The sequence below is a fragment of the Pezoporus flaviventris genome, unplaced genomic scaffold, assembly GCF_033815535.1.
Source record: "Pezoporus flaviventris isolate CSIRO_AGI_PZ_B2104156 unplaced genomic scaffold, CSIRO_AGI_Pfla_v1 ptg000002l, whole genome shotgun sequence".
Lineage (NCBI taxonomy): Eukaryota > Metazoa > Chordata > Aves > Psittaciformes > Psittacidae > Pezoporus > Pezoporus flaviventris.
Window position 1 is genome coordinate 81819748 of NW_026892550.1, and position 16204 is coordinate 81835951.

At 39.4% G+C, this 16204-nt stretch overlaps 1 protein-coding gene across 25 annotated transcripts in view; it reads left to right on the forward strand.

Annotated features, from left to right (window-relative positions):
* Window positions 1–16204, forward strand: part of MICAL3 (microtubule associated monooxygenase, calponin and LIM domain containing 3) — a 183882-nt gene that overhangs the window by 120113 nt on the left and 47565 nt on the right. For 24 of the 25 annotated variants that reach the window (XR_009741767.1, XM_061444685.1, XM_061444687.1 and 21 more), the window contains one exon: window positions 14626–14821. Coding sequence is in view for 24 of the 25 variants with exons in the window: in XM_061444685.1 (XP_061300669.1) it covers window positions 14626–14821 (196 nt within the window). In the remaining variant the exon portion in view is untranslated. Of the gene's footprint in view, window positions 1–4659; window positions 5317–14625; window positions 14822–16204 lie in introns of those variants that run through there. The other variant, XM_061444706.1, reaches the window with a different exon arrangement.

Below are 16204 nucleotides of genomic sequence, written 5' to 3' on the forward strand. Positions count from 1 at the left end.
AACTCATACTTCAGAATGTAAAGCAATAAAAGGCAAGTCATGAGATCTTTGCAGCAGTTACCTGACTTGTGAAAGATTTCAGACGCCAAATACAAACTATAGTATGCAAAACTAAAAAATATAATACAAAATAGAGGCACTAGGTCTCCTGCTTTAAAATCACAAAAATATATCGTGTGTATCGTAGGTATATAATACAAAAAGTTAATCTTCCTATGAATGTGCCTTAAGTGTTTTCAGGGAGCAATGTTTGAATCAAAGCCCTTCACAGTAGACTCTTCAACAAGTGAACTTGAATATAGCAAGCAAGGCTGGACTTTATATGGGGAAGTTCTTTTGCTGATTTGGAGAGCTATGAAGGGGTGACTGCTTTCTCTAAATAGCATGCCCTTTAATTATCTGAGCCACATCATAACTGTCTGTGGAATTATAATGAATCTTATGAATGCATCCAATAATATTTGCACACAATTCCACTTCTGTGCCTAATGAAGTATGAATACATTTTATATCTATTTCTGCATAGAAATAAGCTTCATGGTTAGAAACATCGCCTCTTTATGGCTCTGCATGCACTGAACATGCCTTACATATGAAAATGGTTCAGCTCAAGGCAGTACTGTTTGCTTGTGCAAACAAACATATCTTCATGAAATCCTCCACTTGGTCACTTCATTATTACTCACATTTGGGCTTTGTTCTTGTTTTCATTTAGTCCCTTTTAAATGTTTAATTATGCATGATAGCAGCAAACTAATTCCGTAATGTGTTCTGTTTGTGGTTCCTTCATTTTAAACCACTGAACTGCATTTACAAACACATCCATATTTCCCCATGCCCTCCACCCCGAAAAGAAAGTAGTATATCTATATTTAGGATGCATCACCAAATTGGCAGGAAATGTAATTCCTCTACTACTGTGCCTTGAATGTTCTCTTTGGAGGAGCCATGGTGGTGTGTTTTTTGCAGGACATGGCACATGTTATTGAACGCTTTTATGGGGTTTCCTACAGCTCCAGAGAAATCTGATGCAAGATTTATTTCTCTCTGTTGGAACATTTAAACTATAAACTTTAGAACCAGACCCTGTATTTGTGGAAGCTGAGGAGAGTGTGTGGGTTGCCCGATTAGGACCAAGGTTCAGTGCCCAGTGAATCATCACTCATAGCAAGCCAGGAATCTCTGTTAGGAGAAGTGCGTGACTGTTCCCAGTCCATCATGTTCCCTCTCAGTGTTCTTACCAGGATTTGGGTGGCTTTGGTGTAAGAGGAGAATGCTGAAGGACCAGCAATTTGAAGCCCAGAAAATTTGGAAAGGCAAAGGCATGATGGAAAGGTTGGTTGTTCTAAAGAGTGAGATACAGCTGACCTGACTGTTTCTCTGAAAAATCCCAAGAAATGTACTGGCGACCAAAGAAGGATATACCAAATAGTGATGTGCTGAGTTTGTGCTCATGGCTGGATCCTGCTAAGAACACTTTTTCTTGGGAGTAACTGGGCTCCCAGTTCCACCTTTCTCTCTAGCTCTCAGACCTGTAGACATGTGCCACTGGAATATTTGTTTATTGTTTGTATGTGTATATTCTGAAGGGTGATATGAATTTTTCTGGGCACTTTAAGAGCTTCATTAATTGGTTTTGTGTCTTAGAAAAATAGTATCAGGTTTGTGTGAAGGAGTTGGATTTTATTATTATTATTTGTAGAATTAAAATGTTTGGGTGGTTTTGGGGATTGGTTTTTTTTGAAAAGTGGAATCTGAGAAATGACTGTTTTGAGCTTTGCTTCCCTCAGAGAGAAGGAGGGAGTGTGCATAAAATGTTTGGTGACAGATAATGTTCAAGTGAGTTGATAGTGCTCAGAAAGGCTTCATGTCTCCATTGTACAGACTTGTTGAAGATTTTGATTTGTGCAGTTGTTTTTAACCTGTTTTTGTTTTGGGTGTGTGTCTCTTTTGAATTATGTAACGTGGTTTTCCTGTTGCTGTGAAATCAAGACATTATTTGTTCAACTGTGTGAAAATGTTCACGGGAATAAATTCCAAACAAACTTCAGGTTTCTGAGTTTTTCTTTGTCCTCTCCCTTTTCCCTCCACTGGTTCCAGGTGAGGGATGCTGCGGGGGATACAGAATTGGGGGAGAGTGGAATGAATAGATCTAGCAAGCTCAAATGCAAAAGACATTTTGGGAAGCTTGTGGCATGTGCCATCTGTCACTGCAAAGCACTACTTTCCGGGCTGCTTCTCTATTGTTTATTTTATGTTTATTTTGCTGTTACGTTGTGGTTTGCGTGGAGTACAAGGTGTACGCTGCACAATGTGACATACGGCTGTAGAAAACCTACTAAGGACTCCCAAACTAAATATTCTACTACTTTGGTGAAGCTGGTTTGAATAGGTGCACTCTTAGTGTTGTGACTTCACTGGTTTTGGTCGATTTGGGAGGTGTTTTTGTGTGCCTTGCCACAGGCCAGAGGTCTTTGTTGCACTAAGAAGGGCAGTGATACATATGTGTGAGGGGAGAAGAGGAGCATGGGTGACTGCATGTCAGCGCTCGGGAACGGGGAGGCATAGCCTTTGCACCTGGTGTGACAGGTAAGCATTTTGGCAGGGTTTAGTTTCTCTTGTTGGTATAGAAGCAGTTGTGGTGATGGGATGCTTCAGTGTGATGGAAAGGCAGCAAATGAGTATGCATGGAGCCATGTAGCCAAGTGCTGTGTCTTGCGTTCTAACTGGACAGTTGTCTTCTCTCAGGAGAATGGCACATGAGGAGATGAGCTCCATTCCTCAAGACCTTTAAGAGAATGTTCTGCAATGTTCTCACATGACAAGCAGGTAGAGCTGGATCGTAGTTTTCAGCTGCGTTTTCCTGTTCTCAAGGATCTATTGGATTAGTCTACATTAGGGGCTCATTCTGTGTGTTTTCTTGCATGATTCTCCTATGCTTCCTACTCCACCATTAGCAAGTAAAAGCTTGTAATAGCAGGTGACTTTTTATAGTGTAATTGTGAATGGTGTTTGTCCAGAGCAGTTATGTTTAAAACGTGCTCACAGATATGCAACCACAGACCAGTTCTATTATACATGAGAGTTCCTTCTTTGGAAGAAAGTAATCAATTTATGCCTTGAAAATGCCTTTTATTTTTCTTTAGATCAGTAGTTTGGGTTTTGAGGCTAAAATGGGCCTTCGATTCTGAGAAGGGGCCATCAGCTTGCAGTGTGAAACTTCATGTGCTGATGTGTGAACTAAAGTGTCATTTCAATGCACTGCTAGAACAGCCTCCACTGTTCTGTCTCAGGAAAGCTGTTAACTTTGCAGCTACATATGTATTCTTCAGAAATCAAATGTTTGCTTCATGAATTAAAAAAAGAGGTGAAATTCCGAGCTCATCCTTATCCAGAGGTAAAAACAGACTTCCGTGTTGTACCGGTATAGGAGGCATTGTTTTTAATGTCTTGGAGACACCAAATATTTGTGTGATGGGAAAGCTCCCAGGCACTCTCACGTCATCCTCTTTGAAGTCTACACAGACTTTCTGCTTCTGTGCCTGTGGTCCTTTTCCAGTCCCATGGCTTCTGGTGTTCTCTTACCAATGCCTACAGGAAGAGTTGAGCTCTATATCCTGCCCCACTGGATGGACTGCCAGGGAATTCCTTCCATGGCCCTGACACTCAAAAGTCACTTTTTGGTAAAAGCATCCCATTTTTGTTTGTGAAACAAAACTGAACCTTTTTCAAGCATTCTTTAAAACGCCGAGGTACTGAGCCATTCACAAACGCTCATAAGTCTGCGGGCAGTGTGGATGTTTTATTTCCTTCAAAAAACAGATGACTTCCACTGAAATCACAGACTTAGCTTTTACAGCAGTTTAGAAACTTCATTCTCGGTTTTGTGCTTTTTGGACTACTAAGATGTTTTCCACCATGCATCCTAAACCAGCTTGCTTCATCAGATATATTTTAGAAGCATTTTTTTCCAAGCCTAGACCATCTCCTTTGCAGCACACATTGCTAGGGTAGTGTGAAAAGCCTGCTGTGTACACACTGATTTACATTTTAGACATATTACATGTCTTCACGTGGTACTGTAGAAAGCAGAGTAACCGTTCAATACACATCTTTTTTTCCAATGTTCTGTAACAGTGAAGAGAAAGTGTAAGGTATAACAAAACAAATGACTTAATTTCTATTCACTTCTACACCAATTAGAACAAGCCAGTAACAGTATCACCTGCCTGTGGTCAGCAGCATAATATATTAAGTCATGTAGTAAGTAATGTATCTAAAATACAAAGAGAAACATGGAGAGAAAAACAACCAAACAAAAAAAACACATAGAAAAACCTAAAAGAAACAAACCAACCCCCCAGACAACTAGAAATAATCTGAAGGGAAGGAACAGGTTGACAAGAGTCAACATTGAACCTATTCTCCTGTTTCTTTGAAGTGCATTTATGGAGGAAGGTGGAGTAGCGGTTGCTGAGCTGATCCTGGTGATGCAGTTTAACTTCGGCTTTCCAGACAGAACTGGGCAGATGTTCTTTAAGGATGAGATGGCACTTCTGTGCTCTGTTTAGCTGCTTACATCTTCTCTCAGAAATGTATGTTGAGTCCGACATTTCTTGTGTTTGCTGTCATCTCAGAAGGATGTGTTTTCTTCTTTAGGAAAATTTTGAAACTGTCCTTTCTGCTGTTATAGAAGTTTATCTGATGGCCTGCGGGTCAAAGTGTTTAAATATAGGACTTTTTTTCCCAAGAGATGTTTCAGATTCTTTCAGACTTGGGTAACTCAGTGATTTAAAAGATCAGAACTGATGTGTAAGTTATCTTTAATGAGTAGTGTGTCTTTTGGTAGCTTTCTTTCCGGAACTGGGGCAGATTTTGAGTATACCTATATATATACACCTATATACAAGAGTTTTCTTAGCTTCAGAAAAATGTCCACTAAGATGTGAAGCTCTGAATTGCTTGGAATATTCACTTGCTTTAAAAGTTACGCAAGAGTATGTGGGATAAATGTAGGTAATGGAAAAGTATGCCACAGAATGAGGGAGCAGATGATGATGCTTTTTGGAGTATTTAAGTTAGGACAAGTATTCCCCACTATATTTTCCTGCAGCTGCCAGCCTCAGATTTCAACCATTTCCATTTGCAGCACTTTACAATCTCAATACAAATGACAGAAATTAAGTAAGTACATGGTTAGTACCTAAATATATTCTGAGATCCAGTAATTACAGAAATCTGTAGTACACTGCAACAGGAAACAGTGGTTACTAGCTCAGTAGGTGAAAGAAGAGATCAATTTGAAAACTATGTTTTGAACCTATTACAATTTGAACGGGAAGCTGAAAACATTTGATATTCCCCACTTTTATTATGTGTGATAAAATTTGTAGTTCCTGATTGGTTGTTCTTTAATGATCAAAACATCATCCAGGTGGAACTGGAAGTACCAGTTCCTGTAAAATGTAGGTGATATTTCTGTTGGTAGATTCCTCTACTACTTTTAGGTGGAAATGTCCTTGGTTCCGCTTTGTGTTACTTGCACAATGGGAGTCACCTGTCTGATCCCCTCTGGTGAAATGAGAGGTTTTGGAGGGCTGCTATGTATAAGTAGCAAGAAATAGATGCCACAGTGAATAAGCTGTACGAAGTCTTATGTAGCAGAGAAGACAGCGGAGGCTTTCTAACGACGTAAAAGGGGTTACTGTTTGGATTATAACTGGACAGTCACTCTTAAGCATTGATTTCCAAGTTACTTAAAGCATACTGTTTCACTTAAAAAAAGGGAAAACCTCATGAGCCAAAATCGTAGTGCTTTTTAAATATAGTGTGGCCTTTCTCTTCTTTTTCTCTCTGACAGTCCCTGGATGTGCCTCATCCCAGGTGGCTCTTTGAGGTAACATACCTTTAATAGCTTCCAAGACAAAATTCATGCTTGCCAAGTTATCTTTAGCCAGATTATCCTTTAGTGCTCTTCAGCCTTCCCACACTCAGCTTCTTTCAGAAAATGGAAACTAGGCCAGGCAACATATGATGGAAGTGATCAAAATACTGGAGAGAGCCCAGACATCTTAGATGATACCAACAAAATGGAAAATGATCCTAATATGTTACTTGACTTAGCAATATTCCTGAGTAATAGGCACACTAATAATTAACAGACTTAATATAAATTGATGTAGGGATTTTATCTCTCTAGTCTCAGAGACCTGTTTGGGCAGCAGAAAAAGTGAAATCTGTACAAATGTTAAGATTCTCTGTCAGAAAAGATGCAATAATCGAGGTTAGCAGTGTTCCCTGGGGCTTGGATTAGGTGACCTAATACCTCCTATCCCCTGTTTCTCTTATCCACCCACCAGCTACAACACTGGACTTCTTCCAGGAGTCAAAAATAGCTGTATTCCTGGATTATTCTATGCCTCTGCTGTAATGAAGACAACTTTCCTGTATTGTTAGACCATATACTGAACTCCTGACTATGATTATGTACTGCTGCTACTTCACACATATGTTGACATATAAGAAACACCATCTATTTCTCTAACATAACTTCTACTATAAAGTTGCAGATGAATTTTTATTTGTTTTCAAGATACAAGTATAAATTACATATGACCTTGAAATAGAACTGATTGATTATATTAGCTTCTGGTTGCTTCAACTGAAAACAAGGAAAGGTCAGATCAATCAACTTGACAGCTGGCCGTAGGCTTTGCCCTACTGATGTTGTAGGAAGCTGTGTTTTATCACTGTCTGTTTTGCCAATTCTAGAAGTATATTTTAACCAAAATAGTATGAAGGTGGAGGAAAAACATTGCAACACCCATAAGATAAACATGCAAGTTAATAACTTCATTCAGTAGTCAGTCCAATTCACTTTTATGATTATGAATAGAAGGGGCTTCCACTTTACTGACAGTATCTGAGGTATAAAGAACTTAATTCTAGCTGCAGGTTGTGGAACGTGTGGAGGACGACTTGCATCTTCATATGTTTATTTCTGGGGTATCTGTTTCAGAATCCCTTAAATATTCTAGCTGTCAGTTACTCCCACACACATTATAATGGGGGGGTGGGGGGTAGGACTTTGGGGCCTCCTGTGCTCCTTGTTGTTTAGGGAGCCAGTAGATACTGATGGGAATCTCACTGATTTTTACTTCGTGTGCTGTTGAAATAAGTAATGCTGTAAAACTTCTTGGTCAGTGCTGGAAGAAGTGCTGGGTTTTTAATAACTGTCTGGTGGGTACTTCTGCATCAGAGGATATTGAGATAAAACACCTTTCTGTTTGTACAGCTTCCTTTCCCCAAGTTTAGGTCCCTGATTTGCTAAGAATTGCTAGACTGACAGTTTGAGAACTGAGCCTTGACATGGTAGCATGTTGGTTGCTCAGTGGCAAAACCCTTTTTCTTCTGGTAGTCTAGAGAGAGCTGCTATTCTGCTCTGTGTCTGCTCTTCAGTCCCTTTTGCAGGCTAACCTGCGTAAGACTGTTTGCATATGTACAACTCCCATGTCAAACTCCAAGAGCTTTGACTCAGTAGAGCATACCTTCTAGAAAGCATAGTTACTCTTTATGACTGAGTTATATAAATGATTGCCATGTGCATTACAGAAGAATTTCAGTAGGGCCATCTTCAGGTTTTAGCTCATTTTGAATCCTGTGCGTGGACACTGAGTATCTTACTTATGAATAGACTTTGGTTTTCTTATTATCTTGTCCTCTTTGAATTAAGGGCTTTTATATTTAGCAGAGCATATTATGGATCAGACTGGAAACACAGGCATCAGAAAATTCAATTTGATGGCTTCTTAATACAGCTGAGTAATTCAGGCTTCCTGAGGGCTTGGGAATACCTTTGGATAGTGAGACGAAGCATTATATCAAAATAGCATTGGCATCTAATGACTACTAGCTATTTACATTCGAATAAATGCATTCTTGTTTCTGTCTAAGAAGGTGTTATATTACCCCTTTTGGCTTTGAGAATGTGCTTATTGAACCTCAGGGGATCCTACCAGTGTATGTGCAGTTCTGCAGTATGTGATGTGAGGCTGTGTGAACAAGTAGTGACGAGAATTCAGCAGACCTGCTGGGCTCTTCCCAGCAGTTTCTCAGAAGATAAATTTAAAGGGTGGATGAATCTACATTTAAAACCTTAAACTACTTCTTAGCACTTAAAAAAAAAAGATCCATTCCATTTAACACACTTCTGCAAGTCAGTTTAGAATTGTCGTCTACATGATTTATGTATCTCTTACCGTGCAGTAGAAAAATCATTAACTGGCTAAAATATGAATTCTGGAGGGGATTAATGAAAGGATTTCTGACTACATCTATCAAAATGTTCTTATTCAAATGCAGTGTCTTAATTGACTCACTGTTCTAGCATGTACAGCACTCAACAACGGGCCTTGGTACTAAGATTTCTTTTTATGTGTACACAGTGCTGAGTGCAGTGAGCATCTCATAGCAGGTACTATTCCTCAACCTGCTCATGTAAACCATGTAATCATTAAACTGAGAATCAGATGTAGTTTAGTCCCTTTCTTACTTCAAAGTGTTTTGTCTTGACTTGAAGTGTAGAGTGAAGGAGCTGGAGCTGGGCGTTCTGGATCCTGTTTCTGGCACTGCCACTAGTCTGTTGTGAGATTGCCTTGCTGGTATTTAATCTCTGCCTGAACTTGTGAAGTGCCTCTACAGTACTTACCTACTTCCAAAATAGGGTTGTTCTAATATGCTAATACTTGAAAAACATTTTGAGGCCCTTGGATGAGAAGTGGAGTTGAATACAAAGAGGCAGTTAATAGAACTGAAGTGGGTCAGGGTGAAACTTCTGGCGAAAAAAACCTGAATCTCAAACTGACAATAACACTTGGATAATGAGAAGCCTAAAAATGCTACTGGATCTCATTTGCTGGCTTCTCGATACCTCAGCGATGATGATTGCTGAACTGCAAGCATGCTTCAGAAACCTTACCCCAAAAGATATTTCTTCAGAAATGAATGGCAGTGGAATCTGAGAGCTTTCAGCATTTCTGACTTAGAGTTCACTGTATCACCTGTAAACTCCTACAGAAAAGTTCCCATCTTCCGTCTCTGTATTTTGTCCTATGCAAGATGCTGCTGTTTCCATAGGAGTTCTTTTATCTGACATAGGTGTATTCTCAAACAATTGTGTGGGGGTAGAAGTAACTGAAGAGCTTGGAAAAGATGAGTGAAAACAAGCAGGTACAGTGTTTCACATCATAAAAGCACATGATTTGAGAAATCCAGAACAAAGGTTTTCCTGAGAAGTATATGAATTCTTTTCCACTTTTGCATGTGTTTCACCGTAGACTCCTTTATTTGAATTTCTGTAGCTCCCCAATGGCCACAGCTGAGTCTGTGCAAAATACTGAATATCTCACAAGAGATGCTGTGTAATTTAGCTTGCAATCTTAACAGATTTGACTAGGAACGGAAGTAAAGAGGTACTTCATGATTAATGAAAAATACATTCTAGTAAAATAGGCAGGTTGTTTCTCTTTGGGAAGAATTCACTCTTCTCATATTCCCATTTTTTTCCTGCATCTTAAGCAAGTTTTATGTCAAGGAGTAACCTTGGCAAGATTTCATCTGGCTCATGAGAATAATGTGTGGATTTTACAGAGCAAGGTAGCACAGGATGGAAATGGAGATGAGATCCTCTCTCAAGAGGAGCTTCTCAAGCCTTGCAGTCGTTGTCAAAGTTGCTGGAGTAGGACACATTCATGTAGTCGAGGAGTGGTTTAGCATAGGAATGTTATTTCTAATCATATTATTATCTCTACAGGAGGCAGGCCATGTCAAGGCTGAGATAAGGACCCTGGCAGCTTTCATGCAACAGCTAAGCAGCCTGTCCTGTTAAGAAAAACAGTTCCCTTCAAATGATCTGTGTAATGTTAATGGCTCACTGACTCTTTCAAAATAAAGTATCAAGATTTTAAAATGTGCCCTATTTTGGATGTTGTTTGTGGATTTTTAGCTCATCAGTTGATTATGTGAGAAACTGCTCTTGGCTTTCAGGTAGCTCCCCTCCCTGGCTAGTAACATAGCTTGGTGGGGTTTTTTTCCTGGTAAATGCAGCCTCATCAGCCCCTTTTCTCTCAGTTGTGACTAGTTGCTGACTTTTGGCTCTGTGGGCCCAGGTGCACTGACAGGGTAGAATGTCAGCTAATGGATAATGATTGCACTCCCACCAGCAAGCTACAAAACAGTGTAATGATCTGGGAAAGGCACCTTTCAACTCCAGAGGAGAGTTAGAGAATAAGCTTTAGTTTCTCTTAAGAACTGCACTGGAGTAGACCTTGCCTATATAAATATGACTAGACCACAGCACTATATAAATATGAAGGAAGTGAGGGTAGGAAAGCTTCAAATTTCCTTGTCCCTATTTCATAGTAACTTCAAACAAACAGATTTGAACTTTATAGCATAAGTAAATGGTTCATCATCTGATCATGTTAGCAGTACCGTATCTTAGACTTACTTTCATCCCTTACATAGACTTGTGAACTGTAATTCTTTTCCTTCTGATAGTTGATGGCTTCGTGGTACAGAAACTTGCCTCTCAGTAGCATTTCTCCAGTAACAAGGTTGACAGTGGCTTTGCAGCTAGCCCGTTAAGGCTTCATGGCAACTTTTAGAAACAAAACCAATAGACCAAGTAGACCAAATGCTCCATACAGAGCAAACTCCTAGACGTCCCTTGCTGATAATCAGTTGAGTTTCTCTATCATGTTCTCCAATGTAGAGCTGTTTTCTTTGCAATGTCAAGTGGAGGGATGTGACCAATCCTGCATCTCAAGAATATGGATATGTAAATTAATTAGAGAAAGGGTTGAGAATATCCTTCCTACTTCTTGGAGATTTTGGGGCACAGAGTGCTTGTCAAGCTCACAGGGCATCCTGGCTTGACCACATCCTTCTGCATTACAGTTTAGGCAGATTTTTAATCTCTTCAGGTTTTTTTAACACAGATGCATTGAGTCAATCCCACTTACAGTTGTGCTGTGATAGAATTGATTTGATTCTCTATGTACCAATTATACTGGCTCTTCATGACGGGAAGGGTAATGATGATTTGTATTTTGAAAAATGTGCCTGAAAGTTAATATATGATCATAAAATGCCTATAAACAGTTGTCACCTTTGTTTGATTTTCAGTCCTATTTTACCTTAGGTTGATTGCTGCCAGTCTTTTTCCCCACCCTAGATGTCGTAGCATTATTTTTTAATACTCAATTTAATTATATGGGAATGATTTTATATTTCTTTTTTGTTTTACCTTGAAGAGGCTGACAAGAACCCTTTAAGATAGTTAGAAAAAAATAATGTAGGATAAAAAGGTTCTGTTTTTTTTTTTGTGCTTTCCTTGGTTTTTAATACTTGTGGACTTTGCAGCTATGTTGGGGTATGCATCAGAAGAGAACAAGTTAAAAACAGCTTGTGAAAAGATGTTTCAATTAAAGCAGCTGTATTCCAAGCAGTAGAAAACCTCTTCTTTTATGATGATTTTAGTATATTCATACTTTGTTTTCCTTCACTTTGGTGTTCTTGCATTATCCAAAGTCCTTTGGGTGTTTTTTACTGTCAGCAAGAAGTGGCAGAGCAATATTCCAGGTCAGTTCCCCTGTTACTGTGAACTCAGGGCTGGGGAATGTAACACAGATTACAAAAATAGATTTGGCTGAGGTGGTAACACCATCTAGAGAGAATGAAATGAAACATGAATCCCAGCTGAAAAGGCAGTCCAGTTCCACTAAACTTTGAAAATACTAACACAACGTAAGGCTTAGCAGCAGGAAATGGCAGAGACCACAGTATCCCTGGAAAGTGCAAGGTAAAGTTCCTGCTTGCCACCTGAGCAAGCTTCTGTGATTTGTATCATAAAGCAGCCCTGTAGTTCCAGCCAGGGGCATAGCAGCCACTTGCCCACATCATAGAAGGGTTCAGTAGGGAAGAGAGAAAAACACTTCTGCAGTTGGCTTTATGAGGTTTTATCTTTCTGGAGAGGGGCTGGAGGTAAATGTCACTAATTATGGCAAGGCCTGTGTAGTTTTGTGTGCAAGACTAAGATGGTACCGAGTGAGTAATTATCCTGAAAAAAAGGGTGTTAGGAATAAACTGAGAAACTAAAAGGATGGAGAAGGAAAACAAAAGCTGTCTTGGAGGTCAAAGCCTGTGAGGATAAAGTAAATATTGCCAAAGCTCATGCTTTCATTAGACTTCATGAAGAAAAGGATGGCAAACAGCTGTATTCCCTAAGCATGATAAGTAAAAGCCAGTTAAGGGAAAGCAGAAGTGGGTCCAAGGTGAAGCTGGGGCTGATATAAAAGGCGATTTTATGTATAGTCCGGCAATCAAATGAATACTTGGCCTCCAGTTTCAGTTGTGACGATTGCACTGGACATAGGAGCAAAAGAAGTCGGTGTATAGCAAGATTTGGAGCTGTAAAACTAAATTTTTACTGTAATGTAATGAGTGGAAATAAAACTCTATTAAATGCTCAGAAGAGTGGAAGAATTGTACAATGATGTTGAGAGCTCTATGTAGCAATTTAATTAAATCAAGCTATCCTGATACACCTTCATTATGTAATTCAGGGTAGTGTGATGACTGGGTGACAGAAATATAACTTTCAGATAAACAATTAAAAAGAGAGAAAAAAGGTAATCTGAATAAGTATGTATCAGTTAATTTACACAGTAGGTAAAACTCTTTCTTTGAAGGAATAATTAAAGACTGCTAGTTCTGCAAGTGAAGTCCTTTGACCATACGCAGGTAAGTAATACAAAATGTGACATGGATTCATCAAAGACTGTGCTGGACTAGGTTGACAGTGTTTATTGACAAATAACTGATTACCTCCGTAAGGAAAATGTAGTGCATTTGAACAGCCTAGACTTCAGTAAAGCACCAGAGGGCTGTCACATGGAAATACTTAAACTGGATAAAATGAGGGAGTAATACAAGAAGCATCGAGTAGTTAAGACGTTGACTTAAATCTACTACTGAAATTCCTTGCTGAGGCAGCATTTCAAACCCTCCTCAATGCAGAAGAGGATAGACACGTCATACAGTAAGAACTGCAAAATATTGTAGAATAATAGTAAAAATAGAAATGTAGTAGTAGAAAGTACCAGGCCATGCACTAGGAAAGTGTTGAGTGTTTTGGCTACCAGTGAGGTGCTTGTCAGTTGAAAGCAAAGAAGGAGAAAGATCTGAGTATCAGTTAGTAAATAAAAGCTACCGGTGTTATTGTGGTGTATAAATAAGGCAAATGTGTTCTCAATGTGTATCAGATGAGGGATTTCTGGCAGGGTTGTATGTTACGCTGTTAAGGCCTCATCTGGAAAGCTGTGTTCAGTTCTATTCACGTAGGTTCTGGAAAGATTAATCCAAACTGGGACAGGTGCAGAGATGTGGGGAATCATCAGGCACTGAAAAGCTTATCTCATGAGAGGATGGCTTGGCTTGTTTAACAAAACAAAACAAGCTAGGAAAGATTGGGCTCTGTAAATAGTAAGCTGGGTAAGGGTAAACAGAGGCATGATAATAAAGCTAAAATCCTGGAATTTTAAAAACAATGAATATGTGTTAGAGTTCAATTCATTGAGTGCCACAGCGAATGAAGCTCCTGTATACTTCCCTCCAACTGCCTGGTTCACATGTCTTTGCAGTTTTCTGGGATTCATGAGACTTGTGCTTGCAAATACCTCGCCTAGATCCTTCCTTGTGGTTCATTTCATAGAATCAAAGAATGGTTTGGGTTGGAAGGGACCTTAAAACTCATTCAATTCCAACCCCCCTGCCATGGGCAGGGACACCTTCCTCTAGACCAGGTTGCTCAAAGCCCCATCCAACCTGACCTTGAACACTACTAGGGACGGAGCATCTACAGCTTCTCTGGGCAACCTGTTCCAGTGTCTGACCACCCTCACAGTAAAGGACTTCTTCCTTATATCTAACCTAAATCTTCTCTGTTTAAGTTTGAACCCATTAGCCCTTTTCCTATCACTGCAGTCCCTAATGAAGAGAAAGTTTCATTGAAAACTCTGATCAAAAAGCAAATTAATTAAAGTCTATAGAAAGTTTTAAAACCTGTTCCAAGTGCGTCTTTTTCATTGCTTTCCTCCTTCCCTTATCTTTAAGTAGTAATAATATTTTCTTGCTTCCTAATTCTGTAGCCTTACCTTGCCTTGGTAACAGTTTTAACATGTACCAGGATTGTCTCCTAGCATTCCTAGTATGTCTCATCAAATATATCCAGACTGTGGCCAGGCCTTCCCCAGTAGTTCCTACATATATTTAACTGCAGCTCTAGTTTTTGCAACTAAAATGTCCTTATTTCCTCTCTCAGGTAGGACATTTAACATTCTTTTTAGCACCTATTAGCCAAAACCACTAAGATTCCCTTTTGCAGTCTGGCTCCCCAGCAGGTTCTGCCAGTTGTGGTGAACAGGATAATGACATGAGTAAGGTATTCTCTCGTTTTATTTACCTCCCTCTGCCTCATGCCCTTTCTCTCCCAATTGCTCAGTTTTCTTAAAAAAATGACAGCTCTGACTGTTGCATTTATTGTTTATTCACTGGCTTATTCTTTAGGTTCTAATGTAAATGGGCTGGAAGAGCCCAGCCTAGCTAAGCGGCTGCGTGGCACACCTGAGCGGATTGAGCTGGAGAACTACCGACTGTCACTGCAGAGGGAAGAAGAACTGGAAGAGGTTCCTGAAGAGACACTAGCAGAGCATAACCTCAGTAGTGTGTTGGACAAAGGGGCAGAAGAGGATGTTCCCAGCAGGTTAGCACGCACTGTCAGTAAGCTTTTCTGTACCCATCCCAACAGACTTTTGCCTGCATTTCCTTCAGCTTTTAGTAACGTATTGTTTACCAGGATGCCCTTTCTAAAGTTGATCAAAATGTTCTGCATGTGCACACAAGTTTTTTATTTTCTAGTTTCTGTTCTTACTACCTTACCTTGCTACTTATAGCTTACAACTAACTTAGATGGTAGATAGCTTACTACCATCCTTGGAGGAAACCTACAATACCGTAATACCATGAAACTCAGTCTTGAGATTTTTTTCTTTCTCTTTTTTTTTTTTAATTGTATGAAAGACAAATGAGTTTTGAGCAAACAGAGCATAGATTCAGATGGGAGGAGACTCCAAAATTAGCTTTTTTTCTGTATGTTTTGCATTACAATTCAAAACCACTTTTGGTTTAAAGATTTAAGCTTGACATACGTGTAATCCTGACTGAATGCTTATGCAGTGCTGAGAGGCATTGATTTTAAGCAATAGCTACGGCTGTTGAAAAACATGTTGTACCCTCACAAACTTCTCTTTATCTGCAAAACGGTGTATAAGTGCATCACATTGAAGGTGCAGCATCTGGAAAGGAGTAACTTTTAGTAGCCTGAACTCAGCCTTGACAGAGAGTGTGTACACGTGGACTCATGAAGGTGTGATTTTCATTTAAGTGCCTGGCAGTTATTAATGTCTTGTACAGCTGTTACGTCTGAAACCTAAATAATACTTCTTGATGAATTTCTTAACTTCTTTAGAGGATACTGTTCTGGTATTTTACATAATTGAGGTCTTCTCCAGTGCTCTGATTGTATAATCTTGGGACTGTTTATGGGAGATAAATTCTGCTTCCTTCACTCAGCCTTCCTTTAGCTCCCTGCTCGGGCCTAGGAATTACGTCAACTGTGACAGTATAGACATTAATGATATTGAGGGGGTTTTAGTCCTTTATGTTTGTAGCTCTAAACCAAAATTTACTAGTATGGAGTATTATTATTGGTCTTGATTTCAATAAATCAGGACACGGTAATTCCATCACTAAATGGCAGAAGAATTCCAAAGAGGAGGAGTTAATTAAAAAAAAAGCGGAGTTTTGGCATGAAGCTGTTGATCATCACCAAAAAGTGTTCTGTGAGACTGTGGGGACTGACAGCAATACACTGTTACATTAGTGAGTTGGATTTCCTCTCGTAGGGTGTTGTATTTAGCTCCCTTTGTTCTACATATATCCCCATAACCTGTATTAAACTGAATATTTCAGTCTGTAATAGACCAAATTGTGTAATTTAGCATATGGAAAGCAGTGTTTAGGGGGCAGCTCACATTCTGTGGTGGCAGAGAGGAAAGAAAATACATCAAATTCCCTGTCAGTTTGA